General features: G+C 44.5%; 1 protein-coding gene across 2 annotated transcripts in view; it reads right to left on the bottom strand.

Annotated features, from left to right (window-relative positions):
• The window catches only part of ICK (intestinal cell kinase), a 129900-nt gene that overhangs the window by 31258 nt on the left and 76887 nt on the right, over nucleotides 1-21755 (bottom strand). For both annotated transcript variants that reach the window (XR_003855669.1, XM_029595722.1), the window contains exons 9-12: nucleotides 15863-16180; nucleotides 12873-13066; nucleotides 12323-12474; nucleotides 4300-4428 (exon numbers count right to left, since the gene is read on the bottom strand). Coding sequence is in view for 1 of the 2 variants with exons in the window: in XM_029595722.1 (XP_029451582.1) it covers nucleotides 4300-4428; nucleotides 12323-12474; nucleotides 12873-13066; nucleotides 15863-16180 (793 nt within the window). In the remaining variant the exon portion in view is untranslated. The remainder of the gene's footprint in view (nucleotides 1-4299; nucleotides 4429-12322; nucleotides 12475-12872; nucleotides 13067-15862; nucleotides 16181-21755) is intronic.

Here is a 21755-nt window from a genome sequence, read left to right as displayed (position 1 = left end):
ACAGCCTTAGCTGCATTCCAGAAAGTCTGTGCGTTTATATCAGGTGTTAAATTCTCCTGCTTATATTCCTTCCATTTATCTACTAAACACTTTCAAAAGTCCTTGTCATAACATAAGGCTATGGGCATCTTCCATACAGCTGTTCCAGTTTTTAACTCTGCAAATTTTAATTTGAATGATACAGTGGAATGGTCTGAGTATAGGACAGCCTGCATTTCACTTGATAAAATTCTTTCAAACCTCTTTTCTGCAACCAGAAAGTAATCCAATCTTCAACAGGCATTATGTACATTAGAGAAAAAGGAAAAACTCTGACTTCTAGATGAAGCGCACGCCAGGAATCCACTAGACAATTCCTACTTAAAAACCCCATGCCTTTATCTTTTTGGCTGTCTGATCGGTTTGCAATCTACAGAGGATTGTCAATGATGTTAAAATCACCTCCTATACATATATGTTCATTCCAACAAGCAATTTTGGCTACCAATTTTGACAGAAAAGCATGCGAATAGATATTGGGGGCATATACACTTACCAATATTACTTTGACATCATATACCGCCCCAGATTACCATCTACTCCTTGATACTCTGTCCTTATTTGAATTTTGGGATGCCGTCCTGTCTTGCTTCTCTCCTTACCTCTCCCATCACACTTTCAGTGTGCCTTCTGATGGATCCTCCTCTATTGCCATCAATTGGTGTGCCTCAGGGTTCTGACCTGGGCCCTTCTCTTCTCTCTGTATATTACATCTCTTCATGCTCTGATTTCCTCTCATGGCTTTCAATTCAATCTTGATGCTGATTCCCAGATTTACCTCTACACCAGAAATTTCATTCGAAATCCAGTCCCATATCTCAGTCATGTGCGTCGAGATGCACCCGTTATGCGCAGAGCAGACGTCATATGGAGGGCAATACGGCACGCACAGAAACGCGTGCAAGATGGCGCTGCCCAGGCCTATATATAGTGGGGCCTAGTCCACTAGGGGCTGCTCAACCTGCTCGGAAGCCCAATTCCCCTTACCCCAACGGGAGTGGGAACGATGTTGGTATGGCACACAGGGCACGGAGAAGATGGGGAGTCCTACCGAAAATCCCTCTAATTGTCTCTGAGTCTGAAGGTAAATCTTCTTCTGGTTTTTTTTTTTTTTTTTTTTTGTTTTTTTTTAACTTACCTGGGCTCAGCACTTACTGACTGAGTACAGAGACGGTCTCTCCAGCTGCGGGGGAGAAAGCTTTAGCCATCACCGCCGCGCTTGGCTTCCTGCACCTGCTGCTTTTCAGCTGCCTAAGCAGCAAAGTCCACGTCGGGAATCAGCTACTGGACCAAGGTACACCTCTGAGGGATCTCAGAAATCGCCTCAGGAATTCTCAACTGGGGGAGGGACCTTTAGGTATCACCGCAGGAGTGTGGGGCTCAATTTTCTCCAATTTAGAATGTAGAATTTCTCTTTCCAAAAAGTACAACAATCCCCATGGGGAGAGGTACGTCCACCCTGCTGGAGACGGAGAATACTGGAGGGCTGAGATCACGGCAGGGGTATATGAACTGTGACATCAGCTTTGCAGCCTTACTTCATCTCCATCTGCTGGCAGGGGACTATAATCATTGGTCCTGAATCCATCTGGCTTCATGCTAGGCAACCATTCTTTCATCGCCTCTTGCTTAGACTACTGCAACCTGCTCCACACAGGTCTTCCAGTGAACCACCTCTCTCCACTTCAATCTATCCAAATTCAGGTGTGCAAATTACCATTCATGAAATCACTGCACCCATATAACCCCTCTCCTCAAGTCAATAGATTAATTCCTATCCGCTTCTGCATACAGTTCAAGTTCCCTTTACTCATCTACAAGAGCCATCACTTTTCAGCTCCTCACTACCTCTCCTCACTTCTCTCTTCCTATGTACTTCCTCATGCACTCCACTCATCATAGAAGTCACTCCTATCTACGTCGTTCTCCTCTATCGCCAATTCCTGACTGTGTGTTCCACCTGGCTGCACGTAGGCTTGGAATAAACTTCCTGAGTTGGTGTGAAATGTTACCTCTCGTCTTATTTAAATCCAGTCTAAAAAAACCCCATCTTTTTGAGGTTGCTTTTAAATCTTAACCCCTGATTTTTCTTGCTCTGTCTTATCACTATTTCAAAAGAAAGGGCAAAAGTGGATTATGGGGGTGGGTCTTGAGGAATTTTGCCTTTAACAGAACAATTCCCAGTGGACTGGTATCCATGTCACTAAAAACCACCGTTGCAGTTTGGCACACTGGCACTCTGGCCAGAGAGACCAAAGATTGCCTCGGCATGAAGACTATATTGCTGACTTATCTGCAGAGGGGCTTCCTACAGAGTAGGGTTGAAGCACACTAGCAGGACAACGTGAAGAAGCTTACAATATTACTGCCTATGCTCATACCTGTTCTATGGATAAATAGGGAGGATTAGGTTTCTAGTACTGTCAATCTCATACCTTTTACAAGCACTTAAATTAACAGGTGTAAGTGTGTGTATACATGTATATCTGTCTTCATGCACAAACACACACACACACACACACATGCCTGTACCTGGACACCTAAAACGTAGCACCTGCAGTGAGGAAAAGCTACTGCAGTCTGGAGCAGCGGCCCAGCTTCCAGAACAACCACCACTTTCACTGTAGCTAGGCTACAGGAAATAGGAGAGACAGGAAAGCTGGATGGTGGAGAGGAGCAGAAATGAGGAAGAAGAAAGTGAAGTGGAGAGCAAAGAAAAGCCAAATAAATTAAAAGGCAACAAAATGAAACAGACAATGCAAAAAAAAAAAAAAAAAATTATAAGGGGGAAAATGCAATTTTTTCCTGGCTCCTAAAAAGTTTTGACTAGTACTCAAGTTTTCTAAATCATTCTCTTGCCCTATGTGTGTACTACAAAAGCATAGAATTTGCAAAAATAACAAAAAAAACCCCCAAACAATTAGCTAACTCTCAAATCAGTTAGTTTCCATTCCTGTGACTTTACTTATTGTTGCAGAGAGGAAAAAAAGATCACCAAGTGATATTTCTACTACTATTACTTATCACTTCTAAAGCACTTCTTGATGTATGCAACACTGTACAAAAACATATAAGAGACAGTCTTGCTTTGTAGAGTTTATAGTTTAATCAAGATAAGCATACAGGGCAAAAGAGACTTTGGGAATTTTTATTAAGAAAATTGTTAAAAAGAAGGCTTTAAGAGGGATAATGAAATATTTCTTATATATATGAAAAGTGGTATTTAGGTCAATATTGCTTTTAGCTCTGCATCAAACCTGGGGAATTTTCCATTTTTAAATATTTGCTTTGAATGGAGACAGCATGTATTTACAAAACTAGGTTACAACTGTTGATGCTTCTTTCCCTTCCTTTAGCTTTACAGCCACCCTCTCTGCCTCTTCTGTAAGACATGCTGTCTCTCAGGTCACCTGCTTGTTCCAAGAATGTTTTCTCTAGTGAACACCACTAAAGGTTCTCTTGATCCCCATGTGGGTCATTATTAACCAGGGGTTAATAATGCGCAGTGGAACACTGGGTTATGGTCTCACCTGACACTGGCAATTTGAACTTTTTAAATTATTGATCAACAATAATGTTGATATCCAAGAAACTAACTGTACCATATTAATTTCATTGGCAAGACTATTCAGTTTTGCAGAAGCTTTATCATTTCTGTGCAGTGTCACACTAAAGTCAGAAGATCCGATTAATGTGTGGGATAACACCACTTGGCGTTTTCTAATGCATCAAGATATAAAGACATAACAGATCTTCCCAGTACCCAAGCACAAGATTTACATTAGTCATTGCCTGTCAGTCAGTCCAAGATGGGCAAAACAGTCCAATGAAATGCCAGGGCACTTTGAAAGCTATTTTTTTTTTATTGGTGCAACCAAAAGAAATGATACAGAAATGTGCTTGAACAGGCGGAGACATCTGAAGAAGGGACCTCCAAGTCCCCAAATGCTCAAATGTACAACATCTCTATCATTTCTTCTGGTTGGTGCAATGAAAGCTACCACAGAAAGCTCTTACACTATTTTCACATGTTGCAATCCACAGGAAGATCTTAGATTATTTTCAACTGCCTGCAACTAACACTGAATCAGGAAAATTGAATTAATTTCCTTCACTGCCAATGTTATTAAAAAGAGCAGGAAGGCCACTGAATAGAGCCCTTCCCATCCCATCCCTGAGAATTCTGCTTATAAATATGACAGCTTCTTGTCACTTTGGACAACATAAGTACTGGTATATCTCAACTTCAATATTTCTTACCTGGATTCCTTTTGCTGACACTGCCAACTACACCTAAAGGCTTTTCAGGCAGGCTGGAATTTGGCCAGGTATCGGTGGCTGTAAAATCCTTATTTGGATTGGTCACTATTGTATTCTTGATGTTAACTCCTTGAAGAAGAAATACAGACATGTTAGAGGCATGCAGCAGCAGTAGTAGAGAAATGTATGCCCACAATGATATTCCAGTGGTCAGCACGCTTATTCTTGGGGCACAGGACCCTGGGCTGAGTGGGGTACACATAAGACCATGCCATACTGGGTCAGACCAAGGGTCCATCAAGCCCAGCATCCTGTTTCCAACAATGGCCAATCCAGGCCATAAGAACCTGGCAAGTACCCAAAAACTAAATCTATTCCATGTTACCGTTGCTAGTAATAGCAGTGGCTATTTTCTAAGTCAACTTAATTAATAGCAGGTAATGGACTTCTCCTCCAAGAACTTATCCAATCCTTTTTTAAACACAGCTATACTAACTGCACTAACCACATCCTCTGGCAACAAATTCCAGAGTTTAATTGTGCATTGAGTGAAAAAGAACTTTCACCGATTAGTTTTAAATGTGCCACATGCTAACTTTGTGGAGTGCCCCCTAGTCTATTATCTGAAAGAGTAAATAACTGATTCACATCTACCCGTTCTTTAGAGAACATACGCAGTAAGATCTCTTTTCGGTAGCTTGGCAATATTTCAGGACAAAGATCCTTTCTGCGCATGTGTAGTCCAAAAGATATAATCCCAGGATACAGTAGAATTTACAAATTCTTGCTACCAGCTACAGACTAGCACAACAAGCTTGGCAGAGACCCAGAATTCCCTACCCAGTCCAACCTTCCCAAAGAGATCCACTTGGTTACCAACAACTGATAAGTTTTGGAAGGTGCTTTTTCAGGAAAGTAGTAACTTCTGCTAGGCTTTTGTATATAATTATTCCCTATTAGTTGGGGAATTAAGATATTTACTCTTTCTTATTGCGCTAATATACTGTTTATATGCTGTTTTGCTTGTTACCAAATGTTCCAGTAAGTGTTTTGTTTTGTGCATATATTATACAGAAAATATAGCTTTACATTGTTTCATGTAAGACAGTCAGTATTTTATTAATTTGCTTGTGTAAACCAGTCTACAAGGCAAATACCACAATAACTCCATAGGTGGTAAAGTGTGAAAGCTATCCGATGATGGTGAGAGTGGAAAAGCAGATGTGGAAAAGCCTGAGAGCAGTTGAAGAAAGGACTAGGTCAAGACAGCAACCATATTGGTGCGTGGGAGCACAAGAGCATAGTTGGAGGTCAAATGAGGTGAAAAGGAACTCTGAGGCATAAAAGAATCAAAGGAGGTTCTCCACGTGGAAGTTAAAATCCCCAAGAATAAGCAAAGGGAAGGTTGGCCCAATGGAGGAGGAGAGCCAAGAATCATCAGTAAGGGAGGAGCAGGGATAAAGAGGGTGAAAAAGTAGGGTGAAAAGAAAAAAGTGGCCATGCTAGGTCAGACCAAGGTCCAACATCCTGTTTCCAACAAATGACCAGTCTGGGTCCCAGGAGATCCCATAATGTACAGAAATGCCTCTCTAGCTTCCTGACTGTTTTGTGGACTTTTCCTCCAGGAGCATGTCCAAAAACTCTTTAAAACCCTCGTTCTGGCCCTAGCGGAACTTTCTTCACAAAATGATGCAGATGGAGAGCTGGCTCCCCTTTTGTTATGCTTGTTCTGAAAGGACTGGCTCCAGGCTGCGGGGCGGGCCGCTTGATATGTGCTTCTATATGGGTTGAAGAGCTGTGATCCTCTGCCCCTGGAGGTATGGGGGAAGGATCGCTGGTTTCTCTTATTCCTGTCCTCCGGTAGCCGCGGCATTGGGGAGTCGCCCCATTTGTTGGCTAGTTTCTCTAGTTCGCTTCCGAACAGGAGCGTTCCCTTGAAAGGCATCCTTGTGAGTCTCGTTTTGGAGGATGCGTCGGCCGACCAGTTTCGGAGCCAGATTTGTCTTCTGGCTGCCACGGCGGATGACACTCCTCTAGCTGCTGTGCATACCAGATCAGAAGCAGCATCCGCGAGGAATGATACAGCTGGTTCCAGGGCCTCCCCAGGAGTGTTGTTCCTGGTCTGTGCTAGGCAGGCACGTCTCACCACGGCACAGCAGGCCGCGATCTGTAAAGACATAGCGGAGACGTCAAAGGACTGTTTGAGGATAGATTCCAGATGTCTGTCTTGAGCATCCTTGAGTGCTGCTCCTCCCTCCACCGGGATAGTAGTGCGCTTTGAGACCACGCAGACCATGACATCCACTTTTGGACAAGCCAGGAGGATCTTTGGCGGCTGGGTCCAGAGGGTACATGGCTGCCAGAGCCCGGCCCCCTTTGAACGTAGTTTCTGGGGCATCCCATTCCAGGTCAATTAGCTGCTGGATGGCTTGTAATAGTGGGAAACGGCGGGAGGTCTGAAGGAGTCCCTCTAATAGTGGGTTCGTCTTAGGTTCCCCCGAGGCACTTGTGCCCGGGATAGCAAGCTCTTTTAAGCTGAGTGTGACCAGGTATGGAAGCTCGTCCGTGGTGAAGAAGTGTCTCATGGTTCGGTGGGGCTCTGTCCCCGGAGGGAGTTCCCCTTCCTCCAGGGGTTCTGAATCCTCATCTGAGTTGTCCGTGTCCCCGAAGGTGGGGCTTCTGGGTGGTGGGATCACTTCCCTGGGCATAGAGGGTCCCGGCCTGTTGAGGTCCTCTGATGGAGCCTGTGGCCGTATTATAGGAGGCCCCGGTTGCATGTGGACGAAGGTATGCAGACCTTTGAAGAATTCCACCCAGGAGATAGATGCTAGGTCTAGACTAAGGGGCCCCGTTTGAGGGGGGGGGTCCCGCTGTGCAATGCTAGGTCTGGAGAGGCTGTGCAATGCTTGAGAGGCTGGAGCCCGGTACCGGCTAGGGAGGGCCTTGAGTTGGATCCCCTAGGGCCTCTTCGCACTGTATACACAGGGCCGTGGCCTCCTCATGCTGTGCAGCTCTAATGTGGCATGCTGGGCAAAGGCCCTGAGCTTTGAGTTTATTTTCTGGTGGTGCCATGGTTTGTGCGCGTAAAATACAGCTGTGCGCTCCGGTGTGCGTTGAAGTTGTGTGCGTAGGTTTAGTGTGCGCTCAGGGAGATGTGCGCACTGTTGTGCGCACAGGTCGAAGTTATGCGCCCAGCACAGTAAGCACGTGGCTATGTGTGTCGCTTGTGCGCCCGACGTTGTGCACACAAGGTATTTGTGCGCACAGCTCGCCTCTGTGCGCGCGGATCGAAACGGCAGACAGGGCGGCGAACAGAGCAAAATGGTGACTGCAACCACGCGGACAATATGGCGACCACCTCGGAGGGTCTCCACGTGGGAGGGCCCTCGGATCTGACCGGGGTCTAGCCCTGCTAGGGCAGATCAACCCGGTGGCACTGGTCCCAGCTGGTGACCTGTGCGGCTCCTCGAGCTTCGGAGACCGGAGACTTTTAAATAGATTTCTACCTTACCTTGTCTCGGTGCTTCCCGGTCTCGTTCCGGGCGGTCTCTGGCTGCGGGGGGGGGGGGGGGGGGGGGGGGGGGAGAGGGAACATACCTTCACCGCCGCGCTCGAGGTTGCACCTGCTGCCTCTCAGCCTCACCTGATGTCGGGGGCCAGGTCCCCGCCGAGAGTCGGCCGCTGGACCGAGGCTTACCTCCGAGGGATCGCGGAAATCACCTCGGGAATTCTCAACTGGGGGAGGAACCCAATGGGTGTCACCGCAGGAGAGTGGGGCTCGTCTGTAGAGGTAAGATTTCTTCTTAATCTGGTTTTCTTTGGTAAAATTACTCTAATGCTGTGCGAGCATGCATAGAGTCCCTAACTGCTATGGAGACGGAAAATACTGAAGAGCTGCACTTCCTGCAGGGGTATATGTACTAGGGGCTGACGTCAGATTGAAATTTGATCAGTCTCCAACTGCTATCAGGAGTACACTATATCCATTGGTCCTGAGTCCATCTGCTACACACTAGGAAATATTGAGATTTCTTGTGCACACTATGTTTTGCCATGTGCACAGAGTTCACGACCTGTGTGCATGCACACAGCTAAGAAGGAATGGTGGGCATAAGCCTTCTCTGCAGGATCATATCAAAAGCTTTGCTGAAATCCAAGAAAACCACATCAATTGCCTGCCCTTGATGTAATTCCCCAGTCACCCAATAAATAAATAAAAAAATAATCAGATTTCTTTAATAAAATCTTCCTCTGGTAAAGCCATTTTGCCCAGATCCTGCTACCCACTGGATTTCAGACTATTGAAGGAAGCAAAGAATAGTGAACAGGGTCTCTATTATGTTTCCCCATCACCGAAGTAAGGCTGACTGACATGTAGTTCTCAACCTCCTCTCTGCTACCACCCTTGTGAAGTGGGATCAAAATGACCCTTCAGTCTTGCAGCAGTAGTCCCACCCTCCAAGGATCTATTGAATAGGTCCTATTGCTAGTTCCACCCAAACAAATACTCTTCTGTAAATTGGGCGGTATCTACCCCACACCACCTATATTCTGCTAACCAGCAGTGGGTCTTCTCCAAAGACTTCTTTAATGAACACCATACTGAAATATAATATTTCTGCTTTTTCCTCATCTCTCTCTCCACCTTTCAATCTTACAGTTTCACCTCTGGCCTGTCTCCTTTCTCCAACGCGCCTTAAAAAGGTTTGTTTCTTTAGCAATTCCTTCTTCCACTCAAGGTTTTGATTTCTTTGTTTTTCTTTCCTTTTCTGTTCTTTTTGAGATACTTTGTATTTTTTGAATGATCTTTTTTGCCTTTATGTTCTTTGGAGAATCATATTGGTTTTTCCCTTGCTTGTATTTTTCTTACATAAAGATTTGGTGCTATTCTTATAGCTCCTCTTAGTTTGGCCTGCATTAAGAACATAAGAAAATGCCATACTGGGTCAGACCAAGGGTCCATCAAGCCCAGCATCCTGTTTCCAACAGTGGCCAATCCAGGCCATAAGAACCTGGCAAGTACCCAAAAACTAAGTCTATTCCATGTAACCATTGCTAATGGCAGTGGCTATTCTCTAAGTGAACTTAATAGCAGGTAATGGACTTCTCCTCCAAGAACTTATCCAATCCTTTTTTAAACACAGCTATACTAACTGCACGAACCACATTCTCTGGCAACAAATTCCAGAGTTTAATTGTGCGTTGAGTAAAGAAGAACTTTCTCCGATTAGTTTTAAATGTGCCCCATGCTAACTTCATGGAGTGACCCCTAGTCTTTCTACTATCCGAAAGAGTAAATAACCGATTCACATCTACCCGTTCTAGACCTCTCATGATTTTAAACACCTCTATCATATCCCCCCCTCAGTCGTCTCTTCTCCAAGCTGAAAAGTCCTAACCTCTTTAGTCTTTCCTCATAGGGGAGTTGTTCCATTCCCCTTATCATTTTGGTAGCCCTTCTCTGTACCTTCTCCATCGCAATTATATCTTTTTTGAGATGCGGCGACCAGAATTGTACACAGTATTCAAGGTGCGGTCTCACCATGGAGCGATACAGAGGCATTATGACATTTTCCGTTTTATTCATCATTCCTTTTCTAATAATTCCCAACATTCTGTTTGCTTTTTTGACTGCCGCAGCACACTGAACAGACGATTTCAATGTGTTATCCACTATGACACCTAGATCTTTTTCTTGGGTTGTAGCACCTAATATGGAACCCAACATCGTGTAATTATAGCATGGGTTATTTTTCCCTATATGCATCACCTTGCACTTATCCACATTAAATTTCATCTGCCATTTGGATGCCCAATTTTCCAGTCTCACAAGGTCTTCCTGCAATTTATCACAATCTGCTTGTGATTTAACTACTCTGAACAATTTTGTGTCATCTGCAAAATTGATTATCTCACTCGTCGTATTTCTTTCCAGATCATTTATAAATATATTGAACAGTAAGGGTCCCAATACAGATCCCTGAGGCACTCCACAGTCCACGCCCTTCCACTGAGAAAATTGCCCATTTAATCCTACTCTCTGTTTCCTGTCTTTTAGCCAGTTTGCAATCCACGAAAGGACATCGCCACCTATCCCATGACTTTTTACTTTTCCTAGAAGCCTCTCATGAGGAACTTTGTCAAACGCCTTCTGAAAATCCAAGTATACTATATCTACCGGTTCACCTTTATCCACATGTTTATTAACTCCTTCAAAAAAGTGAAGCAGATTTGTGAGGCAAGACTTGCCCTGGGTAAAGCCATGCTGACTTTGTTCCATTAAACCATGTCTTTCTATATGTTCTGTGATTTTGATGTTTAGAACACTTTCCACTATTTTTCCTGGCACTGAAGTCAGTCTAACCGGTCTGTAGTTTCCCGGATCGCCCCTGGAGCCCTTTTTAAATATTGGGGTTACATTTGCTATCCTCCAGTCTTCAGGTACAATGGATGATTTTAATGATAAGTTACAAATTTTTACTATTAGGTCTGAAATTTCATTTTTTAGTTCCTTCAGAACTCTGGGGTGTATACCATCCGGTCCAGGTGATTTACTACTCTTCAGTTTGTCAATCAGGCCTACCACATCTTCTAGGTTCACCGTGATTTGATTCAGTCCATCTTCACTTTATCTTCTCCCAGTCTTTCAGCTCCTCCTCAAGGTACTTCCTCTTTTTACCAAAGTCAGTATTTGTGAAATCCAGGACTTTGAGCTTTGTGTGATTTCTCTCCCCTTTGGCCATCAGAATAAAGCCATACAGACTGATCACTGATATTTAGCTGGGTACCTACCTGGACATTAGAGATACTGTCTCGATTTGTGACACCAGATAGACTTCAAAGGGTTAGTTTTGCTGTTCCAAATTCTTCCAACTTCTGCAGCTGCTTATGTTGCTGATTGTGTCTTGTTTGTATCTCCCTACCAGGTCTTTGCATTCTTTTAAAGGTTGCAGAGATCATCAACTTAATGGCAATTAAAAAGTGGGCTCTCTCGTGTTTGGCTTCCTCACTCTGCAATTCCTTCCTTGCTTTCTTAGAGCAATAGATTATTCTGCTACCTTTAGGGAACAGTGTAAAGCATGGCTTTTTACTCATGTTTTACCCTCCATTTACCCTCCATTGCCTCAGGTACAAAAAAAAACAAAAACTTAGATTGTAAGCCCTCTGGGGATAGAGAAATACCTACAGTACCGGAATGTAAACCGATGTGATATCTCGATTGAGATCGAAGGTCGGTATATAAAAATAATAAATAAAAAAATAAATGTTTTAAATAATGGAATTCTTTATGATGTTTTGCTCCGAATTGGGTTGTGTTTTTTCGGGTTTATGCACCACTTGTATCCTGATGGCAGAGGTGGTTAAATTTGGAAATAAAATAAAGAGTGACTTTAGCGAAGTCTGCCATATTTCGGTAAATGGATTTTTTTTTTTTTTAACTGCCCTTTCATAATTCATGCACTTTTAACCACAGAGAAAAGAGGCATTTCCAAGGAAGATGGTACAAAATTAGATTTAAGCCCTGTGGGGACTGGGAAATACCTACAGTACCTGAATGTAATCCACTTTGATGTACACTATGAAGTGCCAAAAAGCGGAATATAAAAATCAAAATAAATAAATAAATAAAAATAAGATTTTGAGGCATGTTTGAAAACTGCATGAGAGTGTATGCGTGGTAGATATGTCACTAAAATGTGAACTTTACACTGTTTAACGCTGTGTAAAAGGATACACAGCCCTTCAGTTGCATGACACAATATATAGAGGTACCATATGTCAGAAAAATCACTTGGGGTCATGTGGGCTACGAAGTACATGTCTACATTGCCAGTGAGTCCCCCCAGCCTCACCCTGTCCGCCCATCCTTAAAATGTATCCATTAATCTTTACTAGAAAGTCTGTTCTGCTCAGTGCCACGTGCTGTCATGTGACACATTGAGTGACACATTGAGTGACTGGAGAATATGCGTGCCTACTGTACAAATCTAAATGTTCTTTAAAGAAAATAAGTTTTACTAACCAGGTAAGTACCTGGACTGCTTCAGGTAGTGTTGCTTGGCTGCAGAAGTCTGAGACGCTGCTGTGCTCTGCTGAGAAAGAGAGGCGTGTACGGGTACGGCACTGCCGAGAATCACGGTCTCTGCTGGCTTCAAGTCCAAGATGTTTTCAAATCTGAAGAGAGGGAAGGAAATAGCAACACTTGCACTGAGAGAGATTCAAACATGAACCTCCTCTGCTGGCAGGGGTGGAGCGTATGGAGGTAGCTAGCATCCTGAAGCCTCGGTGGTGCAGGGGAGGTGACCCAGCTCTGTACTGCTCTTACTCACAAACAGGCAATTCTGGGGCAAAGCTTTTGACAAAGTAAGTCCTGCCTTGTTGGCTGGAAAATGGCTGCTGTAGTAGTTGTATTACAGATGGCATAGGAAAAAGCAGAAACTACAGAAGGCTGTGCAAGACGGATGTCTAAAGAGAGAAAGATGTGGAGAAGCAAGGAAGAGAGGCTGGACAGGAAAAGAGAGAGCAATCCCAACCTTCTCCAGCAAAAGATTTACAGAACCAATTCATCTTACCCACAAACAGCCTCGTCGCTCTGCTTTTTTTTTTCATTCTTCCGATCAATGCTGCAGATCGCGGAGCCAAAATCAATGTCTGCCAAATCCTCCCAGTCCTGGGAACCTCTCAGTGTTTTGACAATATGTCCCCACCTTCTCCTGTTTTTTGGCTTCATCTCACTGGTGATGCTCTCCATCCCAGCTGCTATTTTCTGTGGTTGCAAAGAAAATTACTGTTTGTAACGTGTAGCAGAAATGCTGGGGCCGGTGCACCGGTCTGGCCTCTCCTCCTAGGACACTTTCTGCTAGAAGCAGGCGTGTTGATCATGGACTACATCATGAGCAAAAGAAAACGAGTACCACAGGCAGCTCTGCCAGGATTGTGTGGGAAAGATGCTGGGGGTTGCATGAGAGTTCTGTAAGGTGGGTATTAAGAGATGCCGTTTGGAAGGCACAGTCATTGACTTCATGTTGAACAGATGTGTCATCCTTTGCCCTGTCATACTAGTTTACAAGGCTTTTAGTTTAGATCACTTTGTTATTGCTATCCATAATGACATTGACTATCATACAGTTTGGAAATACTGCTCTTTTCCTAAACCTATAGAATACCTAAAGATGTTCCTGGAATCCTTTTGCTCGTCCAGTATGAACTCTTACAGTGCTGGAAACTTTGTTAAGGGCTCTAAACTGGGAAACAAACCAATGGACTTGGCTTCCGCTGTTTTTTTCAGATTGCATGAGTGCAACATGTTTTCTATGATTGGCTTTAGGTTTAGGCTTGCACAGCACCACTCCTTTTATGTAGGAATTGCTCCCATGCTTCTTACATTTAGAGCATCCCATGTTGCGCTTTTCTTCTTCATTGGACAACACTAGATCTGAATGGAGTCTGCACTGGCCTCTTTGCTTTTCCCTGTGCTCACTTCCTACCAGGCCTTTCCAATCTTACTTTCACAGGGGCCACTAACACTCCCTTACCAATGTCCTCAGGGGTCTCCTGCTAGCAAAATCCCAAGGTCACTTCTCTCTGCAATTTCTTTACCACCTTCTTGCTTGTCTTTGGTACTGGAGGTAGCTCTCCTCTCATCTCTGAATGTTCCTTAAGTGACCCCATTACAGGATCTTCTATCCCTCTTCTTACTGATGTCCTCTGCAACTTCACTCTCTCAGCTCTTTAGAAATCTCATTTCTTTTCTTACTAAAATGCCATACCTTCTGTGCATTCTACTTTATTGCAAATGTATACACTGCAGCTTGTTATAATTAAGAACTTTATCATTAAATCTATTTTTTAAATGTAAGTACTGCCCCAACAAGTCCTCCGTTAGCTTCACGCTCACCACACCCAGTTGAATCATACCGGCAATGTCATGACAACCGATGCTGCAAAATACTACATGTCGATCCCAGTCCATGTGACCTAAGCTATGAACACTGCTTCAGGGCTCTAAATGTTTAGAGATGATGAGCTGAGAATCAGAACTTTCAAAGGACAGAAGACATATCCATATAATATACAAAATCAGAGAATGCCATGAAATGATCAAGAGGAATCAAAATTGTCAGTTCAGAGACAAATAGCAAATACCGTATTTTTCGCTCCATAAGACGCACTTTTTTTTCCCCAAAAGTGTGGGGGGGGGGGGGGATGTCTGTGCGTCTTATGGAGCGAATATTAAAAAAAAAACAAAAAAACCAACCCAACTAACTACAACCCCCCCCTCCTGACCTCCCTCCCCCAAAGACCTGCCAATAGTCCCTGGTGGTCCAGGAGCGATCTCCTGCACGTGGGCCGTCGGCTGCCAGTAATCAAAATGGCACAGACGGCCCTTTGCCCTTACTAGGTCACAGGGGCCGATCAATGGCACTGTTAGCCCCTGTGACCTAGTAAGGGCAAAGGACCGTTGGCGCCATTTTGATTACTGGCAGCCGACGGCCCACGCCCAGGAGATCGCTCCAGGACCCCACTGGACCACCAGGGACGTTTGGCAAGTCTTGGGGGGGGTCAGGAGTGTGGGAGGTTGCAGTTAATTAAATTTAAAGGGTTGGGATTTTTTTTTTTTCCAGAAAGAGAACGATAAAAGTTTTCTGATCTGGGGAGTAGACCGAAATGGCCCTCCCCAGACCTGAAAATGAAATGGGGACAAAAAACAATTTTATGCACTCCCCTAATTTGCTCCATAAGACGCACAGACGCCTGGGAACAGAGCCGGTTTAGCACACCATTTTTATTTTATTTTTTTTAATTTTTCCCCTCTGAATCCTAGATGCTTCTTATGGTCAGGTGCATCTTATGGAGCGAAAAATATGGTATTCCTGAAACTGCACCTGTTTGTCCCCTGTGGTTCAAATACTTAGTAACATAGTAAATGGCAGTAAATTAGTTGACCCATCTAATCTGCCCAGTTAAGATTTTCCTCTCCAGTTTTCTACCATATTGGGTAGATGAGCGTATACTTTTCCATACATTCAACCCCAGCTCGCTCCATGTCTTTTACGTAACCTCTCAATCTCTGTCCCAAAATCTCTACCCCGCGACATTGGGGTTATAACCACGGCTGCTCTGTGACAGTTATCCCAACTGTCTTGGAAGCTTGATACCGCTGTAAAATAGAGGGGTTTAAAATGGCACTTGGCAGCTGTAAATGTAATTAATGTGCTGATTCAATTTTCAGCACAGTTAACATTTTCACAAATTCTGAAAACTATGCTTCCATTCAGTGTTAATGCTCTGCCCAAATGACCATATTTTTTTTCTCCAAAACAGGTCCAATAGAACATTTTTTTTTTAAAATCATTTCTGTTAGTTTATTAATGAAGTAACAACCTCCAGGTTGGGCTGTTATGAAGGCACATCCTGCAAGGTGTTCTTCCTAATTTTACTTACACTATATTTGTGTGAGTGTACATAAAATCTCCCACCTGAACATGCAGTAAGCCACTATGGAATGCCTGCATTAATGACCTCCAACCCGGAAGCAGAACGAAGCAATTCTATCACAAACCTGCTGAGGGGCCTTTGCGAGCAGTGCAGGGAGGACCAGTTGGCCGACCTTGTCTTTCTCCTGGACCCGACTGGCATGATCCACCAGGGAGGCATCGGCTTGGAAGGGATACGGAAGGGACTGGGGTGCTTGCCCTTGCTGGAACGGCCTGGAGGAAAGCCGGCCCTGATGCTTAGGTGGCGGCTGTGTGGGAGGCACAGGCTTAATGAGGAGTGGCGCTGGCTTCTCGGAGAACTCCTTTGGCTGTTTTCCCGGCTCCTGTACCCGCTGCCGATTGCCCAGAGTCTGGCCAATATGGAAATAGGGATAGCGGAGGGCCTAAAAATCAAAGCAAAATACAGCAATGCTTACACAGCTAGTGCAACCAGCTCTTCTATAGAAGCCCCACCCCAACCAATATCCAGGCATATTTTATATATCTATATAATTTACTAGGTTTGTGTGTTGATCGCTCTGTCAGTTAAGCTAGAAAAAAATGCACATATACAGTGACTTTGTGAGGCATCTGGTGACTGATTTAGGTTCCTCAGGGTTGCCTCTTGGTTACCCACCCAACATTGTACCGTGGGAATGTGAATTAAGGAAGACATTGTAAGAAAATGATTCAAGTGCTTTGCACATTCCTGCAGGTGTGGACACGAAGCAGAATACATACTTTTGCCCAAGGGCAACACTACATGTTCTGTGATCTGGAGGAAGAAACTACACAGCACACTTACTCTTGCTCTGTTTAAGAGGTGCACCTATTCTTCATATGGGGTGGAGAAAAGGAGTTTTGTGAGGGGAAGCCAGGGGACTGCGGATACATAGGTAGATGATGACTCTTCCCCCCCATCATTTTTGATGGGCACATGCACTAGCCACAATATTAAAAGAAAAATCTCAACACAATCTGCAAACATGGTCTAATGCAGTGGTGGCCAACTTTGATCCTCGAGAGCTACAACAGGCCAGGATTTCAGGATATCCATAATGAATATGCTTGAGACAGATTTGCATGCACTGCCTCCACTGTATGCAAATCTCTCTCGTGCATATTCATTGTGGATATCCTGAAAACCTGGCCTGTTTGTGGCTCCCGAGGACAGGAGTTGGCCACCCCTGGTCTAGTAACGTCAGTCAAGGGTCCACTATACGTGCACAATTCTCCTTCTTCTGTACCAATTTAGTAAATCATTCTGTGGATAGCAATAAAACATTGATTAGCTGAGAAAGGAGATTAGTTTTTTTGTACTGAATTTCTCTCCCAAGCTTCAGTATCTTCCAGCAGCTATCACCATGGCATTCAATCTTTGCCATTTAGGACCTATTTTTTGGGCTGTAGAAAAAAAAAATTGCAGGCTCTGCAACAAATTAAAATAGTTGCAGAAACCAAAACCAAAAATGTGGTCCTTTTTCCAGTTCTACCGCCATTAAGCATGGTGCTGTATGGTAGAAGTTAAATATGCTTTGTGGGAGTTACCTCTTATTGAATACGTCTGGAGGAGAGGATTGAGAAAGAAGCAGTTCTGTCAGTCCAATAAGAGGTGCACCTGGCAAATGTAACTTATACAGTGATTCCTTGCACCGAAGCATTAAAGGAAAAAAATAAAAAAGTAAGCTAAGGTCTCTTTAAGGCTTCATGCATTCTACAGATCTCTGGTTTTCATGCTCAATCAGAAGGGTAAAGTGCTGCAGGAGGGAGCCGGAGTTTCAGGACTACAGCAGTCCTGAGCAAACCCTGCAGGAGGAATCTCAACCCAACAATCTGTTTGTAAATAGGGCTGCTGCAGATATTCTGGAGCTTAGTTAGAAAAGCAAGCTGCGGGGGAACGCATCTCCCCCCACCCTCTCTCTGGAGACCTCAGCTCTGCAGGAATTCCAGCGAGGGCCCTTTGCATGCACCCACTGCCCTGACCGGGGCCAGAGAAGCCGAGCCATTTTATACTAGGGGCTAATCTGCCCTAATCTTCACAGCGAATGCACATGCATTCTTTCCCTTTGGTACTTGCCACAGGTACAGAGCACCCAAGGACATTGGCACCTGTTTTCTTTGCGTGCTCTATTTTCATGGAAAACGGTGCATACAGATTTGAAAATGTAATCTCTGTGTGTCATTTTGCTCCCCAGAACGCCATCCCCTAATGCAGCTAAAAGCCCAGGCTTCCTGGCACGCTGCACCCACTGCAGGTAGGACATTTTCAAACGTGCCGATTGCTATTTATTTGCATAAATGGCCTTGAAGATTGAAATTTGCTCCCCTGGAGGACAAACTGCCCGTGCGTTATTTTGCGCCCATTTTCAAAAGGAAAAGTACAGGTGTCTGCTCCCTCGTAAAACAGCGGCGGGCATAAAGAACACACAGAGATTCACGGCTGGTTGTACTGCAGGTACTTCTTTTTGGGGAAAAGAATACGCGCAGACTTGAAACTGCCATCCAGGCGTGTGCGTCTCCCTCCCTCGACCTAAGCACATCCCCAGTAACGTCTCCTCTCAATGGGGTGGGAAGCAGAATGAAGGGCCGAGCAGATTTCAGCCCGCTGATTTACAAGGAGAAAACGCTTTGTACCCTCAGCAATGTCTGGGAAAAACTGTTTTATGCTTACGTCACTCAATTCAAGCAGAATTTTCTCATCAGCCTCTACTTTGCAAAACTCCTGTTGCCAATTCATGTTATGACTAACATTCCCACTGAGTTTTACTACAAACGCTTCTGTAAAATGTAACTCTGTGACCTGCGCCTCATCGTTACCACACAGGAGTGACTGGGGATTTGTACACATGTCCACTTGTGCAGAAACTGTGGCCAGATCTCATCTTAAAGACCCCTGACTTTTATGCCTGCAGCAAAGGGATATCCCGAGGTAGAAGGGTTGCACAAGACATTAAATTACTAGGAAGCAACTACAGAATTCTTTTCCCAGTTTCTCAAAAGAGGGACACCTCCTCTGCAGCCTGCACTGAGAAAAAAGACAGGAGGGTGTGGCAGTAACTCAGAGCAAACTGGCTGGCTAAAGACCCCTCTGGCATCCCATAAGTCAGGTCCCCAATTTTGTGCGATTGGGTGGTAGCTGCTTGCAAAATTTGCACACTTTGCTACAGAATCTAGTCTCAGCAGTTTTCCGTAATTCTGCAGTCTGGTGATCTAATGTCACTGCCCTGTCTCCAGCTCCTCTCTCTCCCTCCCATCTTGCTGCCGGCACTGCTGAACTGCCCATCTCCCTCCTTCAGCTGGTCTGGATTAGGCTACTTCTTTCCTTGCAACTGGTGCATACCAGGCTGCCTTCCTCTCCCTGCCTTTCTGTTACTGCTCTCTCTTCCTTCCAGAGCTGCTCCTGCAGGCTGGGTTGGTCCATCTCCCTTCTGCTCTCTGGCTGCTACTGCCACTCTGCACTCCAGCCCTCTGTACTGCTGGCACGACATGGCTTAGAGAAAATAAGAATCACGTGCCATTGGGAGATACCAGTAAAAGGGAATGTGAGGAAGAGTAGAGAGGGATGATGATGATCATGATTATCATCATCATGGATTTGTACAGTGCGTATCAGATATACGCAGCACTGGAGACACACTCATAAATTGACAGATCCTATTCCTTGGAGCTTACAATCTAGTCAAGACAGACAGACATGGCACACGATGAAAAACAATTAAGAGACTGTGGAGCTGAGAGGCAAGGCCATAACTGAGAAGGTTTAAGGTGGCTAATAGTGCAGTTCAATGGAGGAGTTTGATTCGAGTATCATCAATGTGATGTTGGGGGCTGCAAATATTTAAGGAAAACTCTGTTTATGAATGAGGCACAAGAGGAGGAGAGAAAACTGTGGGATGGAGGAGGAATGAGAGACAGGAGGGGAAGGGGGAGGAGGTGGAAGTCAACATAGGATGGAAAACTTGAAGAAAGCAAATAAAGGAGAGATGGAGGGAGGGCAAAGGAGACTACAAAAGAGAGAAAGACTGGGCAGGAGAAAAGAGAAGAGGCATCTGTTGGTGGGGGAAAGATGGTGTAGTGAAAGGATGGGAGAAGAGGAAAGAAAGAAACAGGAGAAAAAAAATCACAAAGGTGTGAAAGGTAAAAACAGAGAACTAAAACTGAAACACAAAGAAGTAATGGAAACAGCACAAAACAAATAATCCAGAACACAAAAGGTCGAAGAGTTATAGTTTAGTAAAAATTGCCTTTGTGCATATTAAGAAACATATTTATATCCCTCATAAACAGTAAAAATAGAATAAAAGCAGTTCACAGTATTCATCATTTAAAATAATAAACTACTAACAGATTAAAATAAATCGTATAAGGAAAAACAAAACCTATAGGAAATAAAACTAAAATCTAAAATAACCCTTAAACAAAAACACTTCACCTTCCCAAGAGTCTTCACTTACTCATGCCTACCCAGGCGAAAATATCCTCATCTCTGGAAAACAAAATGGCTTCACTTGCTTCCGAAATGTCACAAGATTCAATGCTGCTCTAACAAAGCCTGGCATCACATTGCAAGCATGTGGAGCTCATACTGATTCCTTCAGAACTTGGGGGCCAATGCTGTCATCCAAAACTATGCCTGTGATGACCTTAATTCCTGAGCCTATCCCATAGATATTTAGAAGCACTGCCCCTCAACGATTGAAACACAATGGTCAGCACCTTAAATGTAACTCTCTCAGCAACAGTGGAGTTTTGCAAGCAGAGAGGCCCTTTCAAACTTTCCCATAATCAATCCTGCTCCCATATTCTGTAAGACTGAAATGTATGGGTTAGCCTTCCCAGCAACCCCACATACAGCACATTGCAGTAGTCCAAAAGAAAATTAGGTCTTACCTTCGATAATTTTCGTTCCTGTAGTACCAAGTATCAGTCCAGACTCCTGGGTTATGCCTCCGCACCAGCAGGTGGAAACAGAGCAAAACTTGACAGGTTCTGCCATATATACTAGGGTGCCACCCATAGCCTGTCAGTATTACGCAATGTCAAAGCAGGAGAATTCCCCCCATAAATAAACTAGCTATGTACATGAAAGTCAACGGGGAACAGGTGGGTCACGGTCCCCCAACAAGAACCTGATCCAGGCAGATGAAGGGGACAGATTCACAAACTAGTCAAACTATCAAACTGACCGAAAAACTCAGAACAGCGGACTCTCCGAACTTACTGCAGCATAGGGCGGGACTCTGGACTGATCCTTGGTACTACAGGAACGAAAATTATCGAAGGTAAGACCTCATTTTCTTTTCCCTGTATGTACCATATCAGTCCAGACTCCTGGGATGTACCAGAGCTCACTTCTTAGGGTGGGCAATGGAGAGGTCCGCTCTCAACACGCCTGCTTCAAAGTTACCCTCCTTGGAGTCCTGAACATTCAGCCGATAATGACGTGAGAATGTATGCAGAGATTTCCAGGTTGCTGCCCTGCAGATCTCTAGTGGAGAGATCGGATGGCACTCCGCCCAGGAAGCCTCCTGCGAACGTGTGGAAATGAGCCTTCAGCCCCAAAGGAAGAGGTCGACCACTCAAGAGATATGCAGAATTTATTGATTCCTTTAACCAGCGCGAAATGGTTGTCTTAGACGCCATATTGCCCTTATTGGGGCCCTTCCAGAGTACAAAAAGGTGATCCGAAACCTGAAAACCATTAGTGACCTCCAGATAGAGTAAGAGGACTCCACGCACGTCCAACTTCTTCAAATCCTTGGAGAGTTTATCCAAACCTTCGAGATGGGAGAACGCTGGAAGTTCCACCAACTGGTTCAAATGAAAAGCAGACACTACTTTGGGAAGGAACGAAGGGACAGTCCGGAGACTAACGCCCAACTCCGAGATTCTCAAGAAGGATTCCCGACAGAATAGGGCCTGGAGCTCAGAGACTCTCCTAACCGAAGTGATTGCCACTAGAAATATGACTTTCAAAGT

Source organism: Rhinatrema bivittatum, chromosome 3 (assembly GCF_901001135.1).
Source record: "Rhinatrema bivittatum chromosome 3, aRhiBiv1.1, whole genome shotgun sequence".
NCBI classification, from domain to species: domain Eukaryota; kingdom Metazoa; phylum Chordata; class Amphibia; order Gymnophiona; family Rhinatrematidae; genus Rhinatrema; species Rhinatrema bivittatum.
Note: the sequence above shows the minus strand (reverse complement) of the source record. Positions and strands in the feature narration are given on the sequence as shown.